Raw genomic sequence first — 23,057 nt, forward strand, 5'->3', positions numbered from 1 at the left:
TGTCTGTCAGGTACACTCCTCACGCTGAACTAATTCTACTCACCAGTGGTAAGGTCGTGACCGATGTCATCCACGGAGACGATCTGCTCTTTCTCCTTGATCCAGTTCTCTTCATCAGCCATGTCCCAGTAGAACTGCCACAGTTTGCGGCTGTCTTCGAGGCGCTTCCTGTTTAACAACAAATAAGGTTTAAAACAGTGATGTTTTGAAATGGAAAACGAAATTTCCACACAAACGCCAGCAAACGCGAGCGAAGCTAAACGCGATAGCGGAAGTGGAACGGGTAGGGAGGGAGGGATACTGAGTAGCTAGTAATGAATAACCCATCAGTTCAGTTCCACTCCCAATCTCATTGTGATTTAACATATTATCAGTAGTACCGACCTGCGTTCGACGGCGAGATGCACGAGCTCCGCGTAAGCGTTCTCCAACTGCTGGATGCGCTCGACCGTGATGGCGGGGTCGCAGGGGCGGTAGCCGCCCTCCTCCTGCTCCAGGAACCGCTGCGACTGCCCCACCACCACCTGACAAGTATTTATACATTTAAAACAAACACCAACGTGGTAGTCTTATGATCCAGTTATCTAAAACCAACCAATCTTTAGGATCAGCTGTATTCAAATCATTTTTGATGGGATAAAATAGTACATTATTGCCGAAGCCGGGAAAAAGCAATACGTGGATGAGTAGAGTTTGACGGACGAAGCGTAGCTCAGTCCGTTAATAAATACGAATCCACGAATTGCCATTTCCGATGGGGCACATATTCTCCAAAAATGCGAGGAAAAAAAGCAAATTTGTTAAAATATTAAATTTAATACTTGGGCATGGTTTAAAAATTAAACTTTTTGCCCTTATACTGTCCCCTGATACCAATCGCCGTCTCACCTTGACGCGTTCGCCCAGCACGTTGATGTCGGCTTCGACCAACGCGTGCTTCTGCAACAGATCCTCGACGCCCATCAGATGTTTCCCATAATCGTCTGTGAGCAAGCGGAGCTTGATCTCTTCCATTGAATCCAAGATGTACAGCATTTCCTGTGAAACAAATAACATATTTAACTCTTCATTGACATATGGAGAATCTTTTAAAAAAAAACAAGTTACCAGCTTACTACTGCTGGGTAGTAGCTTAATTCCCGTAGATGAATACAAACCGGAATATATCCTTATCTCGTGAGAAGTTCGTAAAATGTCTACAGCACTAGCATCTCTGAGATATTCCAGATATATGTCTTTATGTTAATTGACACGCGTACAGGTTTGGGAGATACAGCCTAGAGTTCTTAGAGTTACTGAACTAGTGAGTTACACTTTCCAGCCTCATTTGTTTCCATCAAGTGATGTACGTGTAGGCGAGACAACGTTGGCTACTCTGAGGGACGCTTTTAAATATTAGAGTGAGTTGGAAATATGTGGTGCTCCCTCTGATCTCTCCCTCATGTTTGCTAAAATTAGCCCCAGATGCAGAGCCAACTGAAAACAAAAGTCCCCCTCTGGCAGCTTGTACAGATGAGTTCATAAACTTGTGAGCAATTTGATCAAAAATATCTGAACACGCTTCTATGCTGTAATATTTTGCTCAAATTTCAATTTAAATTAGTGCGTTTCGAGTCTCGGCAAGGTTTGTAAACGGTGGTTACTGACCTGGAAGTTCTGTTGCAGCTGTAGTGACAGCTCGAGGCGGGCGCGGCGCGCGCGCAGTAACTCCAGCAGGTACGCCCAAAGCCGTAGCACGTTGTCGCGACGCGCCATCACGCGCTCCATATCGTGGTATCTGTTACGTTAAAAAAAAAAAGATTTTACTAGCTTCCGCTGTAACTGTGTATGTAACGAAATCTTGGAAGTCGATTTAAACTTTTCTAGTTACTTAGTAGATCTGTCGACAATACAAATAATATGGAAACCATCCAGCTGATCTAATGATGGAGCCAGTTCCATAGGTTACACTTTAGCAACGAAGGTCTTATGATGAAGTCAGGAGTCGGATAGTGGAACTATCCAATTGTAAGGTTAAAAAGGTAAAAAAAAAAAATTATAGTATAAAAACAAAAATCACGCTTTCAGCAATCACTAAAAAGTACCAAATAAAAAGCGTCTGGCGTATGCTTGTATAACTCACAATCAGTCATTGAAAAGCAAACATCACTTCAACGTTATCTTGTACTTTTTAGTGGTGGAAGCATGTTTTTTTTTTATTTAAACATTAAACGTCCACAACAAAAACCGCGAAACCGATCGAAGGTATAGGAGAGTCTAATCCTTCTATCTAATTTTTTCACAGTATATAATCATGGGACCACAATGGGACATTTGACACCAATTGACCTAGTCCCAAACTAAGCAAAGCTTGTACTATGGATACTAATAATATAATGGATATAATGTTACTGACCTCTCAGCCTGCAGCTCAGAGCAAACAGCCACCACAGCCTGGACGCGCTCTTCATACGCGAAGATGTCAGTCTCGATGGCCTCGTGCTTCTTAGCAGCGGCCTCCACCGCAGCCAGGTCGAAGCCGAAGTTGTCCTGGCTGACCAGACGCTGGTTCTCAGAGAGCCAGGTCTCACGCATCTGCGCTTTGCGGTTGAATCTGCAGAAAGAAATGGAGTTTAAAATATGTCTGTGACATATTGACAGTTTGTTAGCTCTATGTACATACAAAAAACATACACATTAGTTAGACATGACGAAAATTCCTTAGATAGTCTACTTTCTCTGCCTTAAACGCTTCGAATAAAAAAGTGGTTAAGTTTTTGTGATTCCTTAAAGGAAACTCACACTCTTGCTCAGGCTTTTCGAGCCACCCCTAAACTATCTTAGTATTACGAAATATCTTAACACTCGACAGTGTAGGGACTAGAGTGGGGACTCTAGGTCACAAGTGACGGCAACAAGTCAACCACTAATACCTGAGTTCCTAGTTCACACTAACCTGGCAGCCAGTTGCTCCAGCTTCTCCTGCCGTATCAGCTCTTCCCTCAGAGCCAGCTCACGCTCGTGCTCGGACTTCTCAAGCCGCTCCCAGGCTCTGTTGATGTCGTGGATCATCTTGCCTTCACGCGGCGTATACGGCTTCTGATTGGCCGCGCGCATACGGGACTGTAGCGTGAAGAGGAGCACCTCGAGGTTGCCTTTCTCGACAAATCTGGAAGGAACGAGGGATTATTACTAAAGTACAAAACACAAAGTAGTGGCCGTCCGACAGCTACTAGCGACTCTGCGAGCGTTCATCCAATCCATTGAGTGTATTGTCAGACTAGACAGTGATCGTGTCGGACGAGCAATGAACATAGTTTCAATCGTGGCGTCGCCGGCCGCGCGAGGACGTGTTTGGACCGTTAGAAGGCTAACATGAAAAGCTACGAGTCTTCTTTACCGTTTCCGAAAATTCGACTGTTAAACTCACTCTTTGTCGGTCCCCAACTGATTGCTCCTCTCATCCGCTCAAAGTTTGACTGGTAGAGATCCCTTAAATTGATAAGTCCGCCTTTGTACAAGTATCTCAAATTTTATCAATTGTATTTTGTTTCCGTTACTTTGTACAATAAAGAGTTTACATACATACATACAATCAATACAAAATATTTTTTCTTTCAAGTTTTTGTAATCTTTTACTTGTATGTATTACTAGCTAATCACTAGTGTCTGTAGAAAATAACATAAATAGTTTTTAATTTAATTGACAGTATAAAGGTAATTGATACTAACTTAGGTGGTTTTTCCACAGTGCGGTAGTTAGCAAACTGGATCAACTGTTGACGAACGCCCTCCAAAGAGTTAGCGAAGGTCCTGTCACCCAGCGCTTCGATGGTACGCTCGATCCATTGCAGAAGGTCGCTGGAATACAATGAGAAACAATTATTATAAATTGACATATCCGTATAGACAGGATACTAATTGCACAGGTTATTCTTCGGGAGAAAAAAAATATTCCTTAAACTAATAGAGGATTCAATAAATAAATGCAACTAAGTATGGATCAATCCCAAAAGCAATTAACTGAAGGACCTAAATTTTATTATCTGGACATTCTGGGTATTTCTAAAGGTGTATAGGAATGCCCATCTAATTGAACTTACGGTGTAAATATCAGCGAATTCAATTAATTAAATTAAGAATGAAATTAAATTAGTGTCGCTTCAGTTTCTGTTGGTTTTAAACTGGAACAGAAACCAAAGTTTGGATTCGATCGCAGACTGTAGTTTCGGTATATACTTAGACTGACCTGGTGAGAGACTCGTACTCCTGCACCATAGCGTCGTTTTCCATGGCGATGCCGACGACCTTGCCGATCCTCTTGCCCTGGACAGTCTCCTGCTTCAGCTTGCTGAAGTAATGGTAGTACGTCACCACGTAAGTGATGATGGACTTCTCGTCAGGATGGTCGACGGCGATATCTTGAAAATTAAGTAATTTTATTAGAATTCACAAAGGAAGTATGCATGTGTGTAAACTCTTTATTGTACAAAAGAAAGGAAACAAGCTTTCTAGCATATAAAGTCAGCGTGTACTTTGCTTAGTTAAGAAACTATTTACTGTGGAAATAGGCGTATATTGAATACAACATCCACGACTCAGATACTACTCAACCAAGGAATTCCTTCACCACCAATTTCCAATATCAATTGACATTTACTTCAAAACAGAGACGGCATTAAAGATATCTGTCACGTCATGAAACCTGTTTATTTGAACAATCGGCTAATCTTCTGCTTAGATTCTGATCTTAAGTTTTATAAACCCTTTTCCAGGCCCCGCGAATTTAGATAAGCTAGCGCAAAATGAATCAGTTTTATATTGTTTACCTATGGAGGGATTAATTTAAAAGACGAATAATAGTTTTAACGTCTTCAATTTATTTTGTACCATATTGTAAATTTAGTAAGGTCGAATATTTGTGTACAGTCAAGTGCAAAAATAAGTTTTTGTTCGAACCACTCAAAAGTATGTTACTACGGCCTTATTGCGTCGGAATAAGAGTCAGTGGTACTCATTTTTGAAACTTTGAATAAGTTCATATATTTACACTTGACTGTACATTATCTGGTTGCTAATATGAACTATGTCTGGAAAAGAGTTAAAAAAAATACGAAGTTAACAAGATAACAGGGATTTAACAAACACCAGTTTTGATAAGAATTCAGATAACTTTTAATTTCTTTTTGTTTACGATTTGAGACTCATTTATTTATTTTAATGTACTGTCATAAGAAACGGTGAAGCACATACTTGATTCACTACACCTATAAACTTTTTATCTACTCCTCACGGTTACCTAGTTTTACCTTATTTTTTTTGTAATTTCTGCGAATAAGAATACCTACCAAAAGCGACAAATTTAATTCTCACCTTCAGCGTCCAGCAGCTTGGTAAGTCCAAGCTTCTCCTCAGCGACGTTGAAAGCATTATTCAAGTTATGCATCGGGTTGCTTCTGTGGAGTTTCTCAAATTGTATGAGGTCTGGCCTGTGCTTGTGTATGATGGCGTTGAACGCCAAACCGTCCCGCCATGAGGTTGTAAAGTTGCGGACATTGACATTGTTATAGCCAGCAGTCTTCATTTGACACCAGAGAAGCAGGGCGTCTTTGGCTGACTTCGTTTCTTTGTTGTCTGTTTCTTCGATTGTGATGTCTTGGATCTGTTAAGAGTGATTGAAACTTTGAGTTGCATTCGGTAAAATTTACGGCGAAAAGAGATTGGAAAAGATAGATTCAATTTGTACGAGAACCTGTGTCGTCGCGCGTTGACACCACTGCATTAGTACTTTAAAACGAAGACGAGGAACTGATTACTGATCTATCGCTCAAGTAAACGCAACATGGCATAATGTTCGTCATCTCATGCATTCAAAAAAATCTTCATCATCATCATATCAGCCGTAGGATGACCACTTTTGGACGTAGGCCTCACCCCCTATAGACCTCCAGTTGCTTCGATTGGAAGCAGCCTGCATCCACCGTACCCTGCGGCTTTAACCAGGTCATCCACCCGTCCATCTCGTTGGTGGACCTACGTTACGCTTATAAACAAATAAATAATTAGTCAATCGTGTATAATAATTAGTGAAATAAATGACGTCAGCTTGTTATTTGTATTTACTGCGTGTATTGTATTTTTGTTAATTTACGTTACCCTGAATTTAACGCGAGTTTAGTTGCCACACAAAATCTCTAGTGGAAGCGCTCTCCACAAAGTACATATGTATGCCCGAAAAGTAACAATGGATGGCGTCAAATATCGAACCGCGATCCAACAGGTCAAGTTCTCCAAGTACCTGGAACCGCAGGATGATGGTCCAGATGAGGCCCAGGTTGAGCCTAGGGTTGCCGTCGACGATGTCGTGCGACCCCATATTCTCCAGATGCACGCGCTGCTCTCGCAAGAACTGCAGCGCTTTGTCAACGTTCTCCAGACAGTGGATACGCATCTTGCCTTTCGTCGGACGAGGCTGGAATTAAAGGAAAATAAAAAAATTCAAATACATTTATTGGAGCTTAAAAAAATGATGCATAGAATTGTTAGTAAAATACAGAAATTAAAAATAGTGGATTGCACAATAAGTTCATAAAACGCATCAATTTACTTGAGGTTTTCCATCCACCCGCAGGCGAGGGTTGATATCAACTCGAGGGTAGGCAAAATGAGATTTATGAACTGCTTTTCACTTCGACTGCGAAGAAATTAAACAGCAACAATGCAAATAATATTTTAATGAACAATTCATCAAAAAAATCATGTTTTTTTTATTATCCGTGGCTGTTGGCGACTAATTCCCTTGGTCTTATACGAAGATTTTACTTTATGCATGAGAACTAGAGCATAAAATGTTATATTGCTTCATCCAGCATAAATATGACATTTACAAGCATGAAAAGTGAACAAAAATATGATGCGGGCATAAGAGCATTATGGTCCATGGGCCAAATGGATGATGGACGTTTATTGTGATTAAAAAATTACTGATGCCTTGGATTGCATTTTCCAAGGAACCGCAGTATTCTTAACGTTTGGGGGACGAACAAGCACTACATTGCTGTTACTGGGTATGTAAAGCAGTCATGCTAAATCTTAAGATTTAGTTGTTACACATTAATAACTCACTTAATGTTCCAATGCATTTTTAAAGTATTCTTAGTCATGTACGGCAACGTTTTATGCTTGCAGAAACTGCGCTTCATTACTCATTGTACTTACTGCATTGAAGGAGATCTTAATTTTGTTATAAATTTGGCTTAGTGGCAGTTGAATAAGCAATAGCATGGTGATGAGGCTTTGTTAGTGTAAACAAGGCCTGCACTGATTGTGTGTAATTCACAAGTATACCGAATATGGACTATGCAATGATAGCATGTTTCGTAGGTAAGCCAATCACGCCCTTTCATGATTATGGTTAGTGTGACCATTATCTTCACATGTCACTCTACACAATAATGATCATTATGTATGATCAAAGAACTGCATTAAAACAGAAATCAAGAAATTATTCAGGACTTTCCAGGATGTTTGTCAGGATCTGTCGCGTTAGCGTTTGTTTCCGTTGTTGCCTAGTATCCATAGTACAAGCTTTGCTTAGTTTGGGACTAGGTCAATTGGTATCGAGTGTCCCATGATATTATTATTATTATTTATTTAAAAATATATACCAAGCCCGCGATTCAGTCTGCGAAGAATTCGGTTATGACTATCCTGTGGGACGCAATTTTCCAGGATAAAAACTATCCTTTGACCCTCCCAGGGTCTCGCACTTTCGCCATACCAAAATTCATATAAATTGGTTTAGCGGTTGAATCGTTAAGAAGTACCTAACAGACAGACAGATAGATAGATAGACATAACTACAAAAATAAGGATTAGTAAGGATAATTATTTTAAACCAAGTTAAAATGTTAAATAGTGAAAAGAGGAAAAAAACATAGGTTACTTTAAAAACTCATATTATCCTTACCAGTCTCTCCCCAGAGAGCACCTCTAGCAACTTGATGAGCATCTTGCCATCGCGCATGTCCACGTAAAGGTCGCCGATGCGGTGGCCCACGCGCACCAAATGCGAGTTCACCCATTTTTGGAAGGTCTTCTTCTGTACACTCTCTCGTTCGTCTGTTGGGGAATAATGTTTGAAATCAATGTGGTGTTCAATGTATTTACTGTTATGATGTCATGTTCTTTTTCTCATCTATAAACTTGTAATCATCTGAATGCTACTCGTAAGTGTTATTGAAGTTATGTTCATAAAATATGATTAATACAGTTTGGCTATATTTTCAGAAATTTTGGTGTGATGTAGTATCTAGTAGATTTTCCGCATGCACTGACCGATATTTGAGGAAAAACGATTAAGGAATATGACGAGCATTTATTCCCAGCTTAGCGTATTCAGGAACAGGTATCTAAAGCGTTTGGGAGGTACTGCTTGATGAACATGATGTTAACCTAACTTAGAGCAAATTTTTAGTGATTAAAGATATTGTTACGGCCAAAGGGATCACTATCTACTTTGTATACTACGTTCAGAAGGATTTATCCTGATTCGGGTTATGAAGAAGAATAATTAAATTTTTATTAATTTAGGAATCAATAAGCTATAAACGCAGGAAACGGACCTGTCAGGTCACAGTTAAAATGCACATACAGCACACTCATCTTTAAATAAAAATATGAACAAAGAATGTTAACACATTAACCGCCAGTGGGGCCGGCCGCGGCGCGGGGACCAGATGGGCTCAGACCCTCGGGACTGGGGCTGGACGTGCTGCGCCGACGCCGCCATGCTACTGACAGGGTTGAGCTGGTGTTGGGTGCAGTAATCAATACGGGTAACGCGAGATGAAGATCGGGTTGCAGTCGCACGCTCTAGAGCGGAAACTGCTGTGGCAGATTGGGCGGTGGTTATGCGGTGTTGCGCCAACAATTAGCATTTAAGATTGAAGAAAACATTCAATCAGCCGTTGATATCAAAAGCCAGAAAACAATTAAGCATGTTACAAACTTTTTACCTTGGCGCCGGACGTATTTCTAAAATGCAGAACGCAAATTCCATACGTATCCTATGTCACTATAAAAACAACACTGTTTCCTTATCAACAGTAACACATCAGCTCTTTAAATTGTAACACAAATCACAAACGAACCTCTAAGTTCTAAAACCACTTTGTCATAATACACTTCCAAGCCAGGCACTTCGATGTCGACGCCCCTTCTGATCAGATCGTAGCATTCCGAGGACGTCATGTCACCAGCACTGCGAGGCTACTGAGGGCTCACTGCCACGCAGCGTCGCCAAAGGAACGGGAAGAATCAGAGCGACAAAATCCAACTGGCCAGAGGGACATTTAATACCAACGCTCCAGATATTGGCAACTTTAGGACCGGTCTATTAACCAACACACTTGTCTTACTACTTGCGGATAGTTCCGAAACGAATACTATAAAAAATTGTCAACGAGCACGCTGGCCGTGCGTAAAAACAAGAGTGCTCTTGAAAATTTAGATAAATCTAGTAGCATTGATAAAATCGTATCTGAAACGAATGACTCAATAGCACATGGGATTGTGAATTTCGTAAAATGTTTGCCACCTCTGAACTTAGTACAGGAAAAACGGAAATGTGGCTTCGGGTGATGATAAGCTTACTTAGCTTTACTTAATATGAATAAATTAATAATGTATGTGTAGAACGTGTACCTAAATAATTATTTATTAATAATAGTTTGGCATGCACTCAATGTTTGCTTATTACGTGTCAATAATAATTAGTTAGGTACACAATTTTTTTTATATAATTACACAATATGAATCATCATTCATCCATCACATTCAAACTTAAGAGTCTACTCTTGAATGGAAATACTTCAATAATACACAACATACACTGTAGAAAATCTTAAACGTGTGTAGGAAATACTATGTCTGATCCATATGTAAACTGTAGAACAGCGAAGGATAATATTAAGGTGACGATATATATCAGCTTGCTTTCAATTCTGTTTCACAATCAACTTTATCAATGCAGGATAAGCAAGTTTGCTGACACAAATATTACTAATAATATCAAACAGATTGTTTCTAAGCATGGGCACTGATAAGCTCACTTAATGTTATTGCAGTTGGCAGTAAATACTCATGTAATAAGGTTAAGCATTATGTACTATGAGTAAAGGCTAATAGAGAATAGGTAGTATATAAAAAATAATGTGCGGGACAAATTTGAATTAATGACGACGGTGAATTAATAACAAACTAAGATAAGAGCGCTTTAAGACAAAGTATGTATGTATGTACTCTATTTCTAGGGCCGGAAGGACGTGTCAGATATTTTTGCACGCTCTTCTGTGGCAGATATTAATGCTGGTGACTGTACAGTTCGTACGAACGAAATATAAACGCGGTAAGAAAGATATGGTTAAGTATTTTCTCCACCATTAATTTAAGGAATACAGATCAGATCCAAACGGAAAAAAACAAGATAAGATGGATAGTGCAGACTTATTAATCTTAAACGTTCCAAATGCTAACAATTAAAGGTTGTCCTTAGCCTACCCTTATAGCCTGTTATAACATTTTTAAGACGCCAAGAAGAAGCCATGGGGGTCGTAGGCGTACTCTAAGTTCTTTTCGAATCAAGCGTCGCAAATGATGGAGTACGAAAATACTTGTGACTGGTTTGATTGTAACAGAAATATGGGGCCGTCAGTGGATCTCATGGGTGGGAGATTGTAAAAGAAGCCACGTCGTCTTGCATTTGCACTGAAACTCACCAGCTAGCGCTTTAATGCGCGATCGTTCGAAAAGCCTCGAGGACGAGTTGCCGCCGTCATACTCGTACTCGTCGATGATCTCCTGCCCGTGGCCGATGGACGGGTCCCAGCGGGACACCGTGATGTCGGTCGTCATCGCGACCCGCTCACGCCGCGATCAACCTTCTGGAATGACAAAAGTGCATCCGTTAATTGACGGCCAAATGATTATTTCAATAAAGATCAATAACTTAATCAAATGTGAGTAATTTTAGTTTCTTTCACAGAAATCAACATAAAAAACATAAAAAGATATTATACGTTAAAGAGTCGGGTATTTTACTTGTGAGAAATCAATATCAGTATTACAATATAATTCATATTCATTTACTTATTCATAAAATTAAAAAAAAATACATAATTACAATAGGTACTTGATTAAAAAAAAAGTTTTCCAGCCTTTTCAATACCCATGAAAAATTAAGGTGGAATTCACTCTTTCCACAGAAGCTGAAGAAGCTATCGCCCCAAACATTTGCATAACCGAGGGCGTGCGCTACGTTTCACGAGAAACTATATTAAATTGTATGACAAAACGAAAACACCCAGTTTATACAACCCATGTTTTTATTGTGAAGCACTGCACATAGCAATAGCACCTACAAGGCAACATACACTAAACCAGTAGTGGCTGTAGGTACTCGGTGCATTTTAAATGGTTAGCTGCGGTCAAACGATGCGGGATTGGTCGTACTTGCTTCATACTTATTATTTACTAGCTGTAACGTTCGTTGCGAAGAATTGGTTTATAACCTATACATAGGTAGCTTCTCATTATGAAACTAATACTTTAAACCTATTAACCGTTGGCAAATGCAATTAACGAATCACTAGACAATCCAGCCTTGAATCAACGCAAACAGCAAAAGAATTACGAAAACTCACTTATTCGGTATCCGTGAACGACAAAGCAAACAAATTTGGAGCGAAACTCGCGAAAACTGCATTGGGTTGTATGTTTTTTTATTCCCTCAATGACATCACACAGTGATAATGATAAGATTAGATATCTTGAAGACTGTGTTGTACGGCCGCGCCTAGTGGACTCAGAGCTGTTTAATGTAGGATAAATTATACTAACAGAATCTGAAGTTCACGTTAACAAATAGTTAATGTGCCTTCACGAGCCCGCCCACGCAAATTAGCTATTTGCCAAGGTCAATGCCGTAATTTTAATGAACGAACACGTTACGCAACGATACTTATACCATGAGCAGATTTGGATACAAACTGTATAATTATCTTCATGTAGGAATCATCTAACATGTACATTGAAGCGTCGGAGTATCGCGTAAAAATGGAAATGAAGCTAAATTTGATAGAAACACGGCACTCAACCCTAAATCTAATTAAGCACTGCAGACAATCAGACCATCTCTGTTAACTCTTGTCATGAGTACGCTAAATGTCCTCCAGGGTATTAGTGCCAGTGGGGCAAATTAAGATGTCTGCGAGTAGTTGCTGAAATAGGAACTAATTCACAGTCCTTGGTTTTGAAATCGCAGGCGGGTTAACTGAGTCATGACTTGGACCCATGCAGGGAAGAGTTAAAACACTAATGATAGTATTCATAGAATATTTTGCTCAGAAAATACTTCAAATAGTAATGCGCTAGTCGTTGAGGGATTTTTCAAGTTCCTTATTGTTTAGGTGCAGGATAAAGACAAATGATAAGATAAGAGTATTTATTTTACAAAAGTACGAGCGCATTTTGGCCTTGATTTGCATTTGCATTATGGCTTTGAGTTAACTTCACCTATACAATATTCTCAGAACTCCATGTAGAACAATGTATCACGATTACACAAACACTAAACAATCATACGGTAATAACATTGTTTTACCAAACATTGTATTAATATATCGCCTGTTTAGAACCTACATGGCTACAGACTATAAATTGTAAATGTTATTTGTTCATCAGCGGCCTTCTCGCATAATAGAACAACTATGTTGACGAAGGTCCCCTCCGATCAGACACAATGCGCTCTAACCAAAGGCATCACATAAAATAAATTGCAAACAATCGCACAAAAAGTCTAAGGTCGAAATTTATGTTCGATTCCTAAGTCACCCATTGTAGTTAAAACATTGGCATCTCAGGAGGAATACGGAAGGGTACAACACAATTTGAAAAAAAAAAAAGGATAAATGTGTTTTGTCATCAACAACCTAATGAACCAACACAACACAGCATAATATCCTGAGAAACTATTGTAATTGTTATAGCATTTTAAACAGTCTGATGAGCCAGACAAATTAGTTTTAATGGGTATCATAATTAACCCTGAGTTCATACGATTCAGGTAACAGTAAAGCACAACTTGAACTACTAGTCTGAGAACTTGTCTAAACTTCTAACAAGTTATAAAGGTCACAGTATCAGTTATAGGTCATTAAAACACCGCGCATTACTTAACAACAAGTACCTACATAACAACTAATCTTTAAAAAGAAACAGATATGTATTATTATTTTAGGACACAGCTGTAAACATATAGTTTGAGGTATAGTCTGATGATATAACACTTTGAATGCATTATAAATAATTTTATCAATCGCCTTTTTTTTTCAAAGTTTGTCATCATAGAACACTTAGAAAGTCAGATTCTAAATGTGAAACTAAATCCTTAGTTCCGGGCACAGGAATTCGTAGACTCTACTATTGTATTTTAATGAAAATAAACCAAGCTATCCCATTTAATCCAAGGAATGCGATGCGTCACTTATACATCACGTGGCAAAATCGTCTTATTTAGGCATTTCGATTCTGGACAGCTATTAAAAGATCAAACCAAGCTTCCTCAATTAAAACATTAATAGACAGAAATGGAATAAGAGCTTGAAGAATCCCAAAGTAATTATACTCGAGAGTACAACAATAAGAGATAAGGAAAATCGGAAAAGACAAACATTGAGAAATTTTATCACAAGATTCAAATACCAAAGCCAACAAAAGAAATTAAGTGATCTTAGGCATAGAATTTCAAACTGCGATTCGATTTCAATGTAAATTTTGATTATAATCGAAGCAATTTAAAGTCTAACCTTGAATTAGGTCTACAAGTATTAGTATCAAAGTACTGAATCGAACAAAGCGATCATATCGACTAGGCAAGGTGGCGAGGTCGTCGACCCGAAGCACGTAGACATGGCGTCGGCACACCATGAACCATTAAACCATAGACTGGCACTAAGGATTAACGAAGATGCCGAAGGTGACATATTTAACGATGGTAAAGCCGGTACAAATCTATGCTAAGTAACATGTGTTAATGCAATGAGGAACTTAAAGTGCGTTTCTCTTCAATGCTGCTTGGTAACTCAGACATTAATGCTTTCAAAATATTCTGTGAAGTTTTGCTAATAGTTACTTCGCAAATGATTAGCCTCATAGCTGCAAACCGTCCTAACCTACTTGAATGAGAATTATTTATAGAAGCGGAACGACTAGACAGGCCAGTACACAATCAGGGTGAGTCACTAGGGTTGAAAGATCGTAGATAATTTAATCGAAGATACCAATTACGGCAAATCTTCCACCTAGTTAGCTTTGGGGACGTATATCGCAAAATGTTCAAGATACCTAGGACATAGGTTTAGTTTAATACAGCGTTCTTTGGCTTTCCCCTAGCGTCTAGTAAACGACTAGACGTTCCGCTATTCCCATTATGAGGGGACATAATATCGTCTTTTGTGCTGTCACGCATAATGCCTGCTCAAGCGCGAGTATGACGGATATCCTGTCTCGTATGGGGCATGTGGATTTTGCTTGAACAATACAAAATGCATATCACAACGTCTTTGCCGAAAAGAGTTATGTTAAAAATAGTATTTCCGTCAAGTCACTAAGTAATTCCCTTTCCTGATACTCAAATCTTCACGTGGTTAGTAAGTACAAGGTATAAATTTAATGTGTAGTCTAAGAAGTGCCCATAAACTGGCTCAGTAATGGTATCGGGCGATAAAATTGCAAGAATTATCGCCTTATACGTAACGGCCTCTTTCCTGGCACTCCTAGTTACGATCGCGATCGAAGAGTTTGCAATTCATAAATATATATCTCTCTATTCAAGTGCACAAATGATCTATAGAATTAAAATCATTTGAAAGCTCACTAATTTTGATCTCTTAATTACAAAATGAATCGGAACACATTCAGCTGTTATCTTAGAGATCTCAAAATACTTTTGTAAACCATTGTAATAAAGAAGCACATGAGTTGAAGCTTGAATTCAAAGGAATTCCTATCATATGATTGTTTCGACGAAAGGCTTTCTTCGGCTGCCCTATACAAAAACGACGACACTAGGTCAGCAAATAAGAAACGAAAGAGCCAAAAACTCGTCACGAGGGTCGGTAATCGACACTCCTCGGAGAGAATTACACAATTTCAAGAAAAAAGGATTGTACTTAGAAACCCACTATACCGTTGTTATTCTCTAACGTGGTAAAGATAACTTTCTCATTATAATTACTATTATGCAAAATTTACGCGTAAAAAAATCCTTGTTGTTCACCTGTGCATGACAAACGCATTTACCGATTAAAGATTGGGTAACTACGTTATCTACAATAAAAATATCGTGAGATTCTTACTCAATCCTCATATAAAGTTCAGCGTTGGCAGCTCAGATTAAGTAACTTGGTCTAAGTGGCAAACAAGCGTAACATTTTTCTTGAATTGACACCAGTATCGTCATTCCCACACAAATACTTTTTGCAATGTGATTCTACCAGATGACATTTATTTAATGACATGCGAACATCATCACACTTTTATTTTATTAAACAATGGTCATTATTATCTCTCCCGCCAAACGCAAATTACCCGTCAATTTCTATTCACGAGGGCAGGAAGCACTGTTTTCCAACACTCCGATTTCCATTTAAATTGACAGATGACGCAACCTCTATGGGTATGACTATAAGAGCTACAGTCAGTAGTAAAGTAACTGTTAATTTTTACAACGGATGTAGTATTCCGTCACAGTAGGCCGCGTGCCGACCTGCCACCGTAAAGCGCATTTCTAACCGCAGTTTGAACTCTTGTTTGTTTTCGTAATCTACGCTTTTTGCACTGTAAGTCCCAATCCAGGTTAATGAGTTACAGATCACAATTTAATTGCCGTAGACAGATTGCAAGTAACGACTTACTCGGACGTAAACAAATTTCACGAGCGTGTATTTGTATCACTTCGGTAGATACGTCTAGTTTCTAGGCAATTTAACGATTTCCAGCGTTGACATCATTGGCGACACTAAAAATAGAGTCATTAGCTCAGCAGAAGTTGTCAGTGTTGCCACTAAAACTGAATCCAAACCTAAGTCGAAAAGTACAGTCAAGGGCAAAAATATGTATACACTTTAGTACTTTGTCACTTTAACCACTGTGATAGTTCATATATGGCAGTTCAAATATGACGAAAATAGACAAGGTACTAAAGTGTTCATATATTTTTGCCCTTGACTGTACTTTCATATGCGTGTTCCTTTATGACCTTTTGCCAACATAGCCAGAATAATACGCCAGGTAATGTACAGGTCTAGATAGACCCGATAGGAGCGGACGGACGAACTAACAGGCACTTCCCATGCTGGTAGGTACCTGTGCGCGGACGAATCCATTAACCCAAATATAGAACCACGCCCGAACTCCAACTCACGCACTCATAAACTAAGATTTGTAAAATTCGCACCGTTCGCAGTAACACAAGTCAAATATTTCATTTACTTACGTTAGGTGATGGAGGTAATATTGGTTAAGTGGTTTTATCAACATTAGGTTGACCTTCAAATCTGATTCATCGGATATATTCAATTCGCTTGCTAAATCTTTATCAGGGTTCAGGACGAACGGTCCAAAATAGTTTTGGAACGGCCGGTGCGGCTGGACCTTAACGGTTAATCAACGATCGGTATCTAACGGCTCCCTACGTGTAGCTCCCCTCACGATCGCTTGTTATAAATAATATAAACAACACGCTTGCTGACACGAAACATGACGCTTCAAGTCAAAAACAATGGGATATCCGGTCTAGTTACCCAATAAACAGTAAAGAGTAGTGAGAAATGCACGATTTTGTGAAAGAATTCATTCATACATCGTACTTAATCAGGTCGGTCTAATCCAAAGAACATAAGAGCATTCTTTTGAAAAAAGCTGGATAAAAACGGAAATAATCAGTCAGCTGAGTGAACTCGCTATCTTTCATCATTATTCTCGTTCCTCGTTGAATAAGTAAACAGGACACGGTGTTAAGTGACACATATAAACAGATTATGGCGTGGTATTGTGGACACATTCCACACCCTCGTTGGTGGGATTGCTACCCCCACAGGGAGGCATATTAGACGGGCAGGCGTCACTGACCGGACATTGGCAAAGTGGCTCATCTAGATTATTTGTCAGGTGGATATTTTTATCAGTCTCGGAGCGAAATCGAATTTGTAAGATTTCGCGGAAAGCGACCTACAAATTTTAGAGCTTAACGTACCGGGCGCTATGTTTATATTGATTTACCTCACGTTTTACTTTTAACGATAATTTGAGAGCTCTGGTAACGTTAGGTTTAATCGCTTTTAGGAAGGTTCCGGATGAGCGTGGCTCTTAATGTAAGAGATTATTCAATTTTCCAATTCCAAAGTATGTCTGGTCATATATCTAAATAGAGAGACAAATTATGGTTGCACCATCCTTCTCTAGTAGAGGTGGAAGTCAATGAAACTAGCGTGTGGGTGTCGGCACTGAACTTTGTAGAAGTAGGATGCGCCTCATTTCTGCCAACAACGTATTTATACCTATATGTGTGATGCTATGCCAGTTAAATATCGAGGGATACTAGAGTCAAACACTCGCTCACCGGCCGGTTGCTAGAGTAGAATTACTAGACTGGTTCCTATTGATTATAAATTACTGTCGATCATGTCTCACCACACACCAAAATGGCTTCAGTTTAACCCAAAATCGCCGCGGTCACCCTAAAAAGTATCGAGTTGCATTAACAAGTTTACAAGATGTCAAATCGGTAGTAGGTATCTAAACAATTCGTCCGTGACGCAAACGCAATTTGCGGATAGTACTTCATTGCTGACCGATATAGCGTATGGTTCCTAAATAAATTCATAGGCATGCCGTCACTGTCAGTCATGAGTAGTAGTACCTATTCATGCGGAACGAATCATCTTTGCTTCGTTGAAAATCATCGTGACGGTCAAGACTCAAGTGAAGCGTGAAGCAGTACAGTAGAGTTGGCAGCTTCGGCAGACGATTCAACGAAACCGTTTGTTTTTTGTAAGGGCTGTTGTATTGTCTGTTCGGCAAGTAGCTAGCGTCTAATGGACAGTAATGGTATGACATAAGCGTGGTGGGTATGGTGACGTAATCGGGCGTCGGCAACTGCGGCGAAGGCCGGCGGCGTTCGCTGTTGTTTGAGCGCGTCCGACCGGTTTAGCGACACATGCACTGCACGTTTACCTCTGTAGGACCAGATAAATCTCCACTTCAAACTCCACCACATTGGAATCGTTTTCTAAAAGTTTGACGAAGCATTTTTGTTCCCGATGCCCTCTATAGGCTCCGTCCGCATCGTCCCCTCTGTATGAAAATCTATTGCAAACGCAATTGGACTTTTAGCCAGTCACTCTCGAAGCAACTTAAATTGATGCCGTAATGTGATTTGGGATTCCGAAGGGCAAAAGCCCGAGCACTTATTGAAATGAAAGGAATACGTATCGTTGGCAAAGATCATCCCGCCTCTGTAGATGGCGCTTAACGTAATGTTTACACCCACATGTCTCGTTGAAGCGATGACGCTATCATCTTATTCAGGTCAATATAATTCATGACGCCCATAAAAATTATAAACAGCCGGCAGAGGACCAAGTTGGCCATTCTACTACTAGACGCATAAAATACGTGGGAATGTTAAACAATACGTTTTTGTCTCGATTTGTTCAACAGCTGATGCAAAAATAAGTAGGCAAGTCCATTGTGAACTGGAGAACAAATTTTTGGAACGTTGCCATCCAGAGAACCGGCAATAACTTCATACTTGCTATGTATTCAGAGCTACTTTTAAAAGTAACCGATATCGAGGAGGAAACCAAAGTAAACAGTGAAATCCGAACCTAATAGGAGCTGGAACCAATCAATATTAATTTAACAAATGGGCGCTGTTGCTGCGGCGACGAGAATCTGCCGCGTATCGCGTTACTATTAACTCGGTGCATTAATTTAAAACAAAGCAAATTAACTACAAAAGTAAAAATTTAGAAGGTGTCAAAGATTTACGATCCATAACGGTGTTACTTTGTAAGATAACAACAATTTGCACATTACACAATTGTGAAAGTTAATATCAACCATCGTCAAGTCTATGAACTAATCGTGTTAAATTAACACAATATTAACGGTAAAGCATTTCTACGAAATAGAAATAGGTTCGGGTTGTGTGGCAGTGGCGCGCTATAACAACGTGGAATGAATTATTCACTAGCGAAGCGATTCAGCAATGAAACATGCTGTGCATCGAGCTGCACAACTGGGCAAGCATCACTTTCCATAATATCAATAGTGATTTATTTAGCAGAGAAAGCTAGCCGGCTTTAGTGATGATTGCTCATAATTCTCAGTAATTTCCACCTTTCCTTTTTCCATCTGCGCTAGAAGATTGATGCCTAAATTGGCTCTCAACAATTCTGGATCGTCCTTTAAGATGTAAATCCGTGTATTTTGTATTCAAATCATAATTAATTTCGTTAGCGCGAGGATTAGTCTGTGTACTGGTTTCGACAAAGTGTTTTCTTCTAAGTCACTACATTCTTGACAGAGTGATCGATCAGTAGTAAACCTTCATGACGACTATCATGAAGAAACTACTACTACGAACTACTACTATGACTCCGATGATGATTAAACATCAGCGGCTCGTGGCATTGAGGTAGCATTTGACGTTTCTGAAAGGCTAGTGATGTGACAATGTTTTTCTGTATGAGTCGAGCAAAAGAAACCAATAAGAAAAAGTATTTTCAATCATTGAACATATGACATTCGTGATAGACAATTCATATTTGTTCTAATTTTTTTGAAGTTATCTTATCTCATATATTTGAGAAAAAACACTTGGCGTAAGAAAATATTCTTTCGACTTCGACTGAACTGAAGTGATGGGTAAAAAAAAGTCATTCTTCTGTAATGTTGCATGCAGCGTATTTATGTGCTGATGTTCACTTTGATTTCAATTTCTTCATTTGTGAAAAATGCAGTGCTGGAGTCCATAGTTCGTAGTTGATAATAGGGAGCGCTACTGCCCACTCCCACATCAGTTCCCATAGTCGCCTCTTATGGCACCCACGGGAAGCCATATGTGCGTCCTATTCTAAAACCGGACAAGGCATGGTCTATAAAATACGGACCGAAGTAAAGGAGAGCTTAAAAGCTGTTTCCTCACAAGAAGCTCCGCCGCAATGCGTCAACCGCGCTAATATTGCAAACTAGAGCTTAGAAGATTTGACAATATGTTTATAAATACACTAACAAAACGTTATACAATGATTATTTCTATCAAACTACGAGTTCCCGTAAACACACATCAGATTAATAAAAACGAAAAAGGTAACTCAAAAACAAGATACTAAATAGACATTAACAGTAATTAGGCCAGTCAATTAATGATTCTAAGAATGCAGTCGGAAGCTGCGTGATAAATGAAACACTCAAGGCTTTAAACAAAGTTCACTGTTTGCTGTAACTTTAGCCTGTAGCCGGTGAAGTTCGGTCAAAATAAACTAAAAATTGAATGGTAAGCAATTAAAATATAAATGTTAAATCGCAAAATCACAAGGTGCTCGTGCATTTTAAATAATCTTTCAATCATTTTGTATTTTGTCTGACATCTTCGTACAATAATATACCAACGTCATGTGATTCCGAGTTCTGATTCACGTTCAAGTCGTTTTTGTTCTGCTTAAGCCCCACCCAATCCACTAAGACTCCGACCACAGATTTAAAATTAAATTAACAACTATAATACAGCACGCATGATCTTAGAAGAAAAAAATTGCAATGAATCACAGGTATTTGGTCGAGTGATAGCAAATTCGAAAAGGTTGTCTTAGGCAATTATAAAAATGTAAACATTCTCGCTCATAGTCATAGCGTAAACCCCTATGTTACGTCAACACTGAATAAAACGTGGCATCAGTCATGTCCATTCATAAGCATAGGTACTTTAATTGTAAAGGCGGTGAAGGCAATGCGAATGTGAGGATTGATTGCTATAAATTGATGTCCAACAACCGGCAAATTGTTCTGGCGAGTCTACTGGGCATTCAATTCTTGAATGGTAGTTATTCGTGAGTACGCATGACGGTGATTTGATTACGATTAGTTTTCCCTACGATTCCAAGTTACGATTAATATAGCCTGTCTTTTCAAAGTTTCTTTGGTCTAGCGGGTAGAGTAGATGTCTACGTAGACGACTTAGTTGTTGATAATAAGCCGCTTGCGTCTACTTTAGTATATGTACATTTACAAGATTCGATACCAGTTAAACCAGTTCAGATACTAATCGCAAAAAAAGAAATTCTGTAAGTAGATACGCGCAGCAACAACGATGCTATTAACGTGTTATATTATGGTAAATCCACTTCTTATAGCTAAGCTACAGATGAAGAGTTATTTAAAAATAGTTTAACTGCTACTTAAAGATCACGAAGTGGAGCGGAACAATCAAGAACACATATTTACTGGAATTCATATTCGATGATGAGTAACGCTTGTATGCACCGGATAATGATCGCAACGTCATCCACTTATCAAGATATTTCCTATCTACCTAATGCAATAATCGGAGAGAAAAGTTTTTTTGGGTCTACAGATTACACCGGTAACGCTACGCATGTATGTGTACAAGTCTACAGAAAGCGGTTGTTACGTGAGTCGGCGAGTGCATAAGACATGGACTGGATTCGAGGTCGTTAACCCCAGCGGAGCGGGACTCAGGACTCCATCATCGGAATATTAAACGCAATTTTCAACGGGCCCAAAAGACACATTTCGATCGAAACTTCACTAAAATAATGGGAAGTATCATAAAAAATATCAGGGATTGGGAGCATGGCGGCGATTAAACTAATATTATAGCCAAGATGGTTTTGTTTGAAATAGTTCTCGTGGATGAATGATGTAAATATAGCTCAAGAAAGCAAACAACAATGCATAGCTAACGAACAAACAGTTTTAACAATGGCCCCTTGATAATTGACTTTAGAAAGGCTCTCGTCTCGCACGCCCCTCCCAATTGTTACCACAATTAAAGCTTCCATTGCTCAACCGTGAAAGGGCTACGAACGGTCATTTGTAATTTGTGGTAGTTGTTCCACTTCTTACGAAACTCGAGCAACAACGCTGCCCTTTGACTGAATCGAGTTCAAGTTAAAGCATAACTTGCAACGCTAGTAACTTGAACTTACAAACATAAACAAAGCAGCAAAGGATACGAAAGCTAAAACAGTGAAATACAACGCCACATTCAAATTGGAAACAAAAAAGCAGTTGTTTGCTTAAGAACTGACCGAAGAGCACGTTTGTCCGACGGTTCGCAGTTTGGTTTTGTATAAAGGTGGCTAGCACATGCTATAATTAGATTTCTATAAAAACCCGGTTGAATTCCGTGTGATGCAAACAGTAAGCCGTAATCGAAGAGATGTTTGAATTCTAATCTCCCAGTTTTAGGGCAGGGCGCAATTGGCTTTCTACTGAACAAGAAGTACAACCAATCCGGTTCTCACGACTTCGATTTTAGCGATGAGGTCGCATCTCTTTGATTGTTTTGCTAACCCTATTGCACTGTAGAGAAACTTTTTAGTAAACACTGTACTTATAGTAATGATTTATGTCCCTCGTCACGTCGAAGTTCTTGTCATAAAATAAACCACAAGATGTTTACCTGTAACAAAACAAAAATGCCCGTTAGTGATGATTGCTATTTCAGCATCATTAATTGATTACAATTAAATAAAACTCAATAAATTCCGTGTCAATATCAAATATACTTCAAACTATGTACAATGATGTCATTATGTATTATGTCACAGACAGAACCGGCCTGTCTCAGGGTCAATTGCGGGGTCAAATAAAGAGGGGCGATAGCTCACCAAACCGAGTTTCTTGATAAGATAGCCCAATTTAACAACTCAAACGCAACAAAACAACATAAAATAATATCTCTTAAAACTGGACTAACGCATTTTTAAAAG

The 23,057-nt window shown here is 39.1% G+C and overlaps 1 protein-coding gene across 7 annotated transcripts in view; it reads right to left on the minus strand.

The window, feature by feature from the left end:
* The window catches only part of beta-Spec (spectrin beta chain), a 60,715-nt gene that overhangs the window by 29,812 nt on the left and 7,846 nt on the right, over nucleotides 1-23,057 (minus strand). For all 7 annotated transcript variants that reach the window (XM_074090240.1, XM_074090237.1, XM_074090238.1 and 4 more), the window contains exons 2-13: nucleotides 10,758-10,922; nucleotides 7,949-8,100; nucleotides 6,278-6,451; nucleotides 5,353-5,641; nucleotides 4,229-4,400; nucleotides 3,712-3,840; nucleotides 2,936-3,148; nucleotides 2,396-2,593; nucleotides 1,648-1,777; nucleotides 889-1,038; nucleotides 385-524; nucleotides 44-168 (exon numbers count right to left, since the gene is read on the minus strand). In XM_074090240.1, coding sequence (XP_073946341.1) covers nucleotides 44-168; nucleotides 385-524; nucleotides 889-1,038; nucleotides 1,648-1,777; nucleotides 2,396-2,593; nucleotides 2,936-3,148; nucleotides 3,712-3,840; nucleotides 4,229-4,400; nucleotides 5,353-5,641; nucleotides 6,278-6,451; nucleotides 7,949-8,100; nucleotides 10,758-10,893 — 2,008 coding nt within the window. In that variant the 5' untranslated portion in view covers nucleotides 10,894-10,922. The remainder of the gene's footprint in view (nucleotides 1-43; nucleotides 169-384; nucleotides 525-888; nucleotides 1,039-1,647; nucleotides 1,778-2,395; nucleotides 2,594-2,935; nucleotides 3,149-3,711; nucleotides 3,841-4,228; nucleotides 4,401-5,352; nucleotides 5,642-6,277; nucleotides 6,452-7,948; nucleotides 8,101-10,757; nucleotides 10,923-23,057) is intronic.

Source organism: Choristoneura fumiferana, chromosome 7 (genome assembly GCF_025370935.1).
Source record: "Choristoneura fumiferana chromosome 7, NRCan_CFum_1, whole genome shotgun sequence".
NCBI classification, from domain to species: Eukaryota; Metazoa; Arthropoda; class Insecta; order Lepidoptera; family Tortricidae; genus Choristoneura; species Choristoneura fumiferana.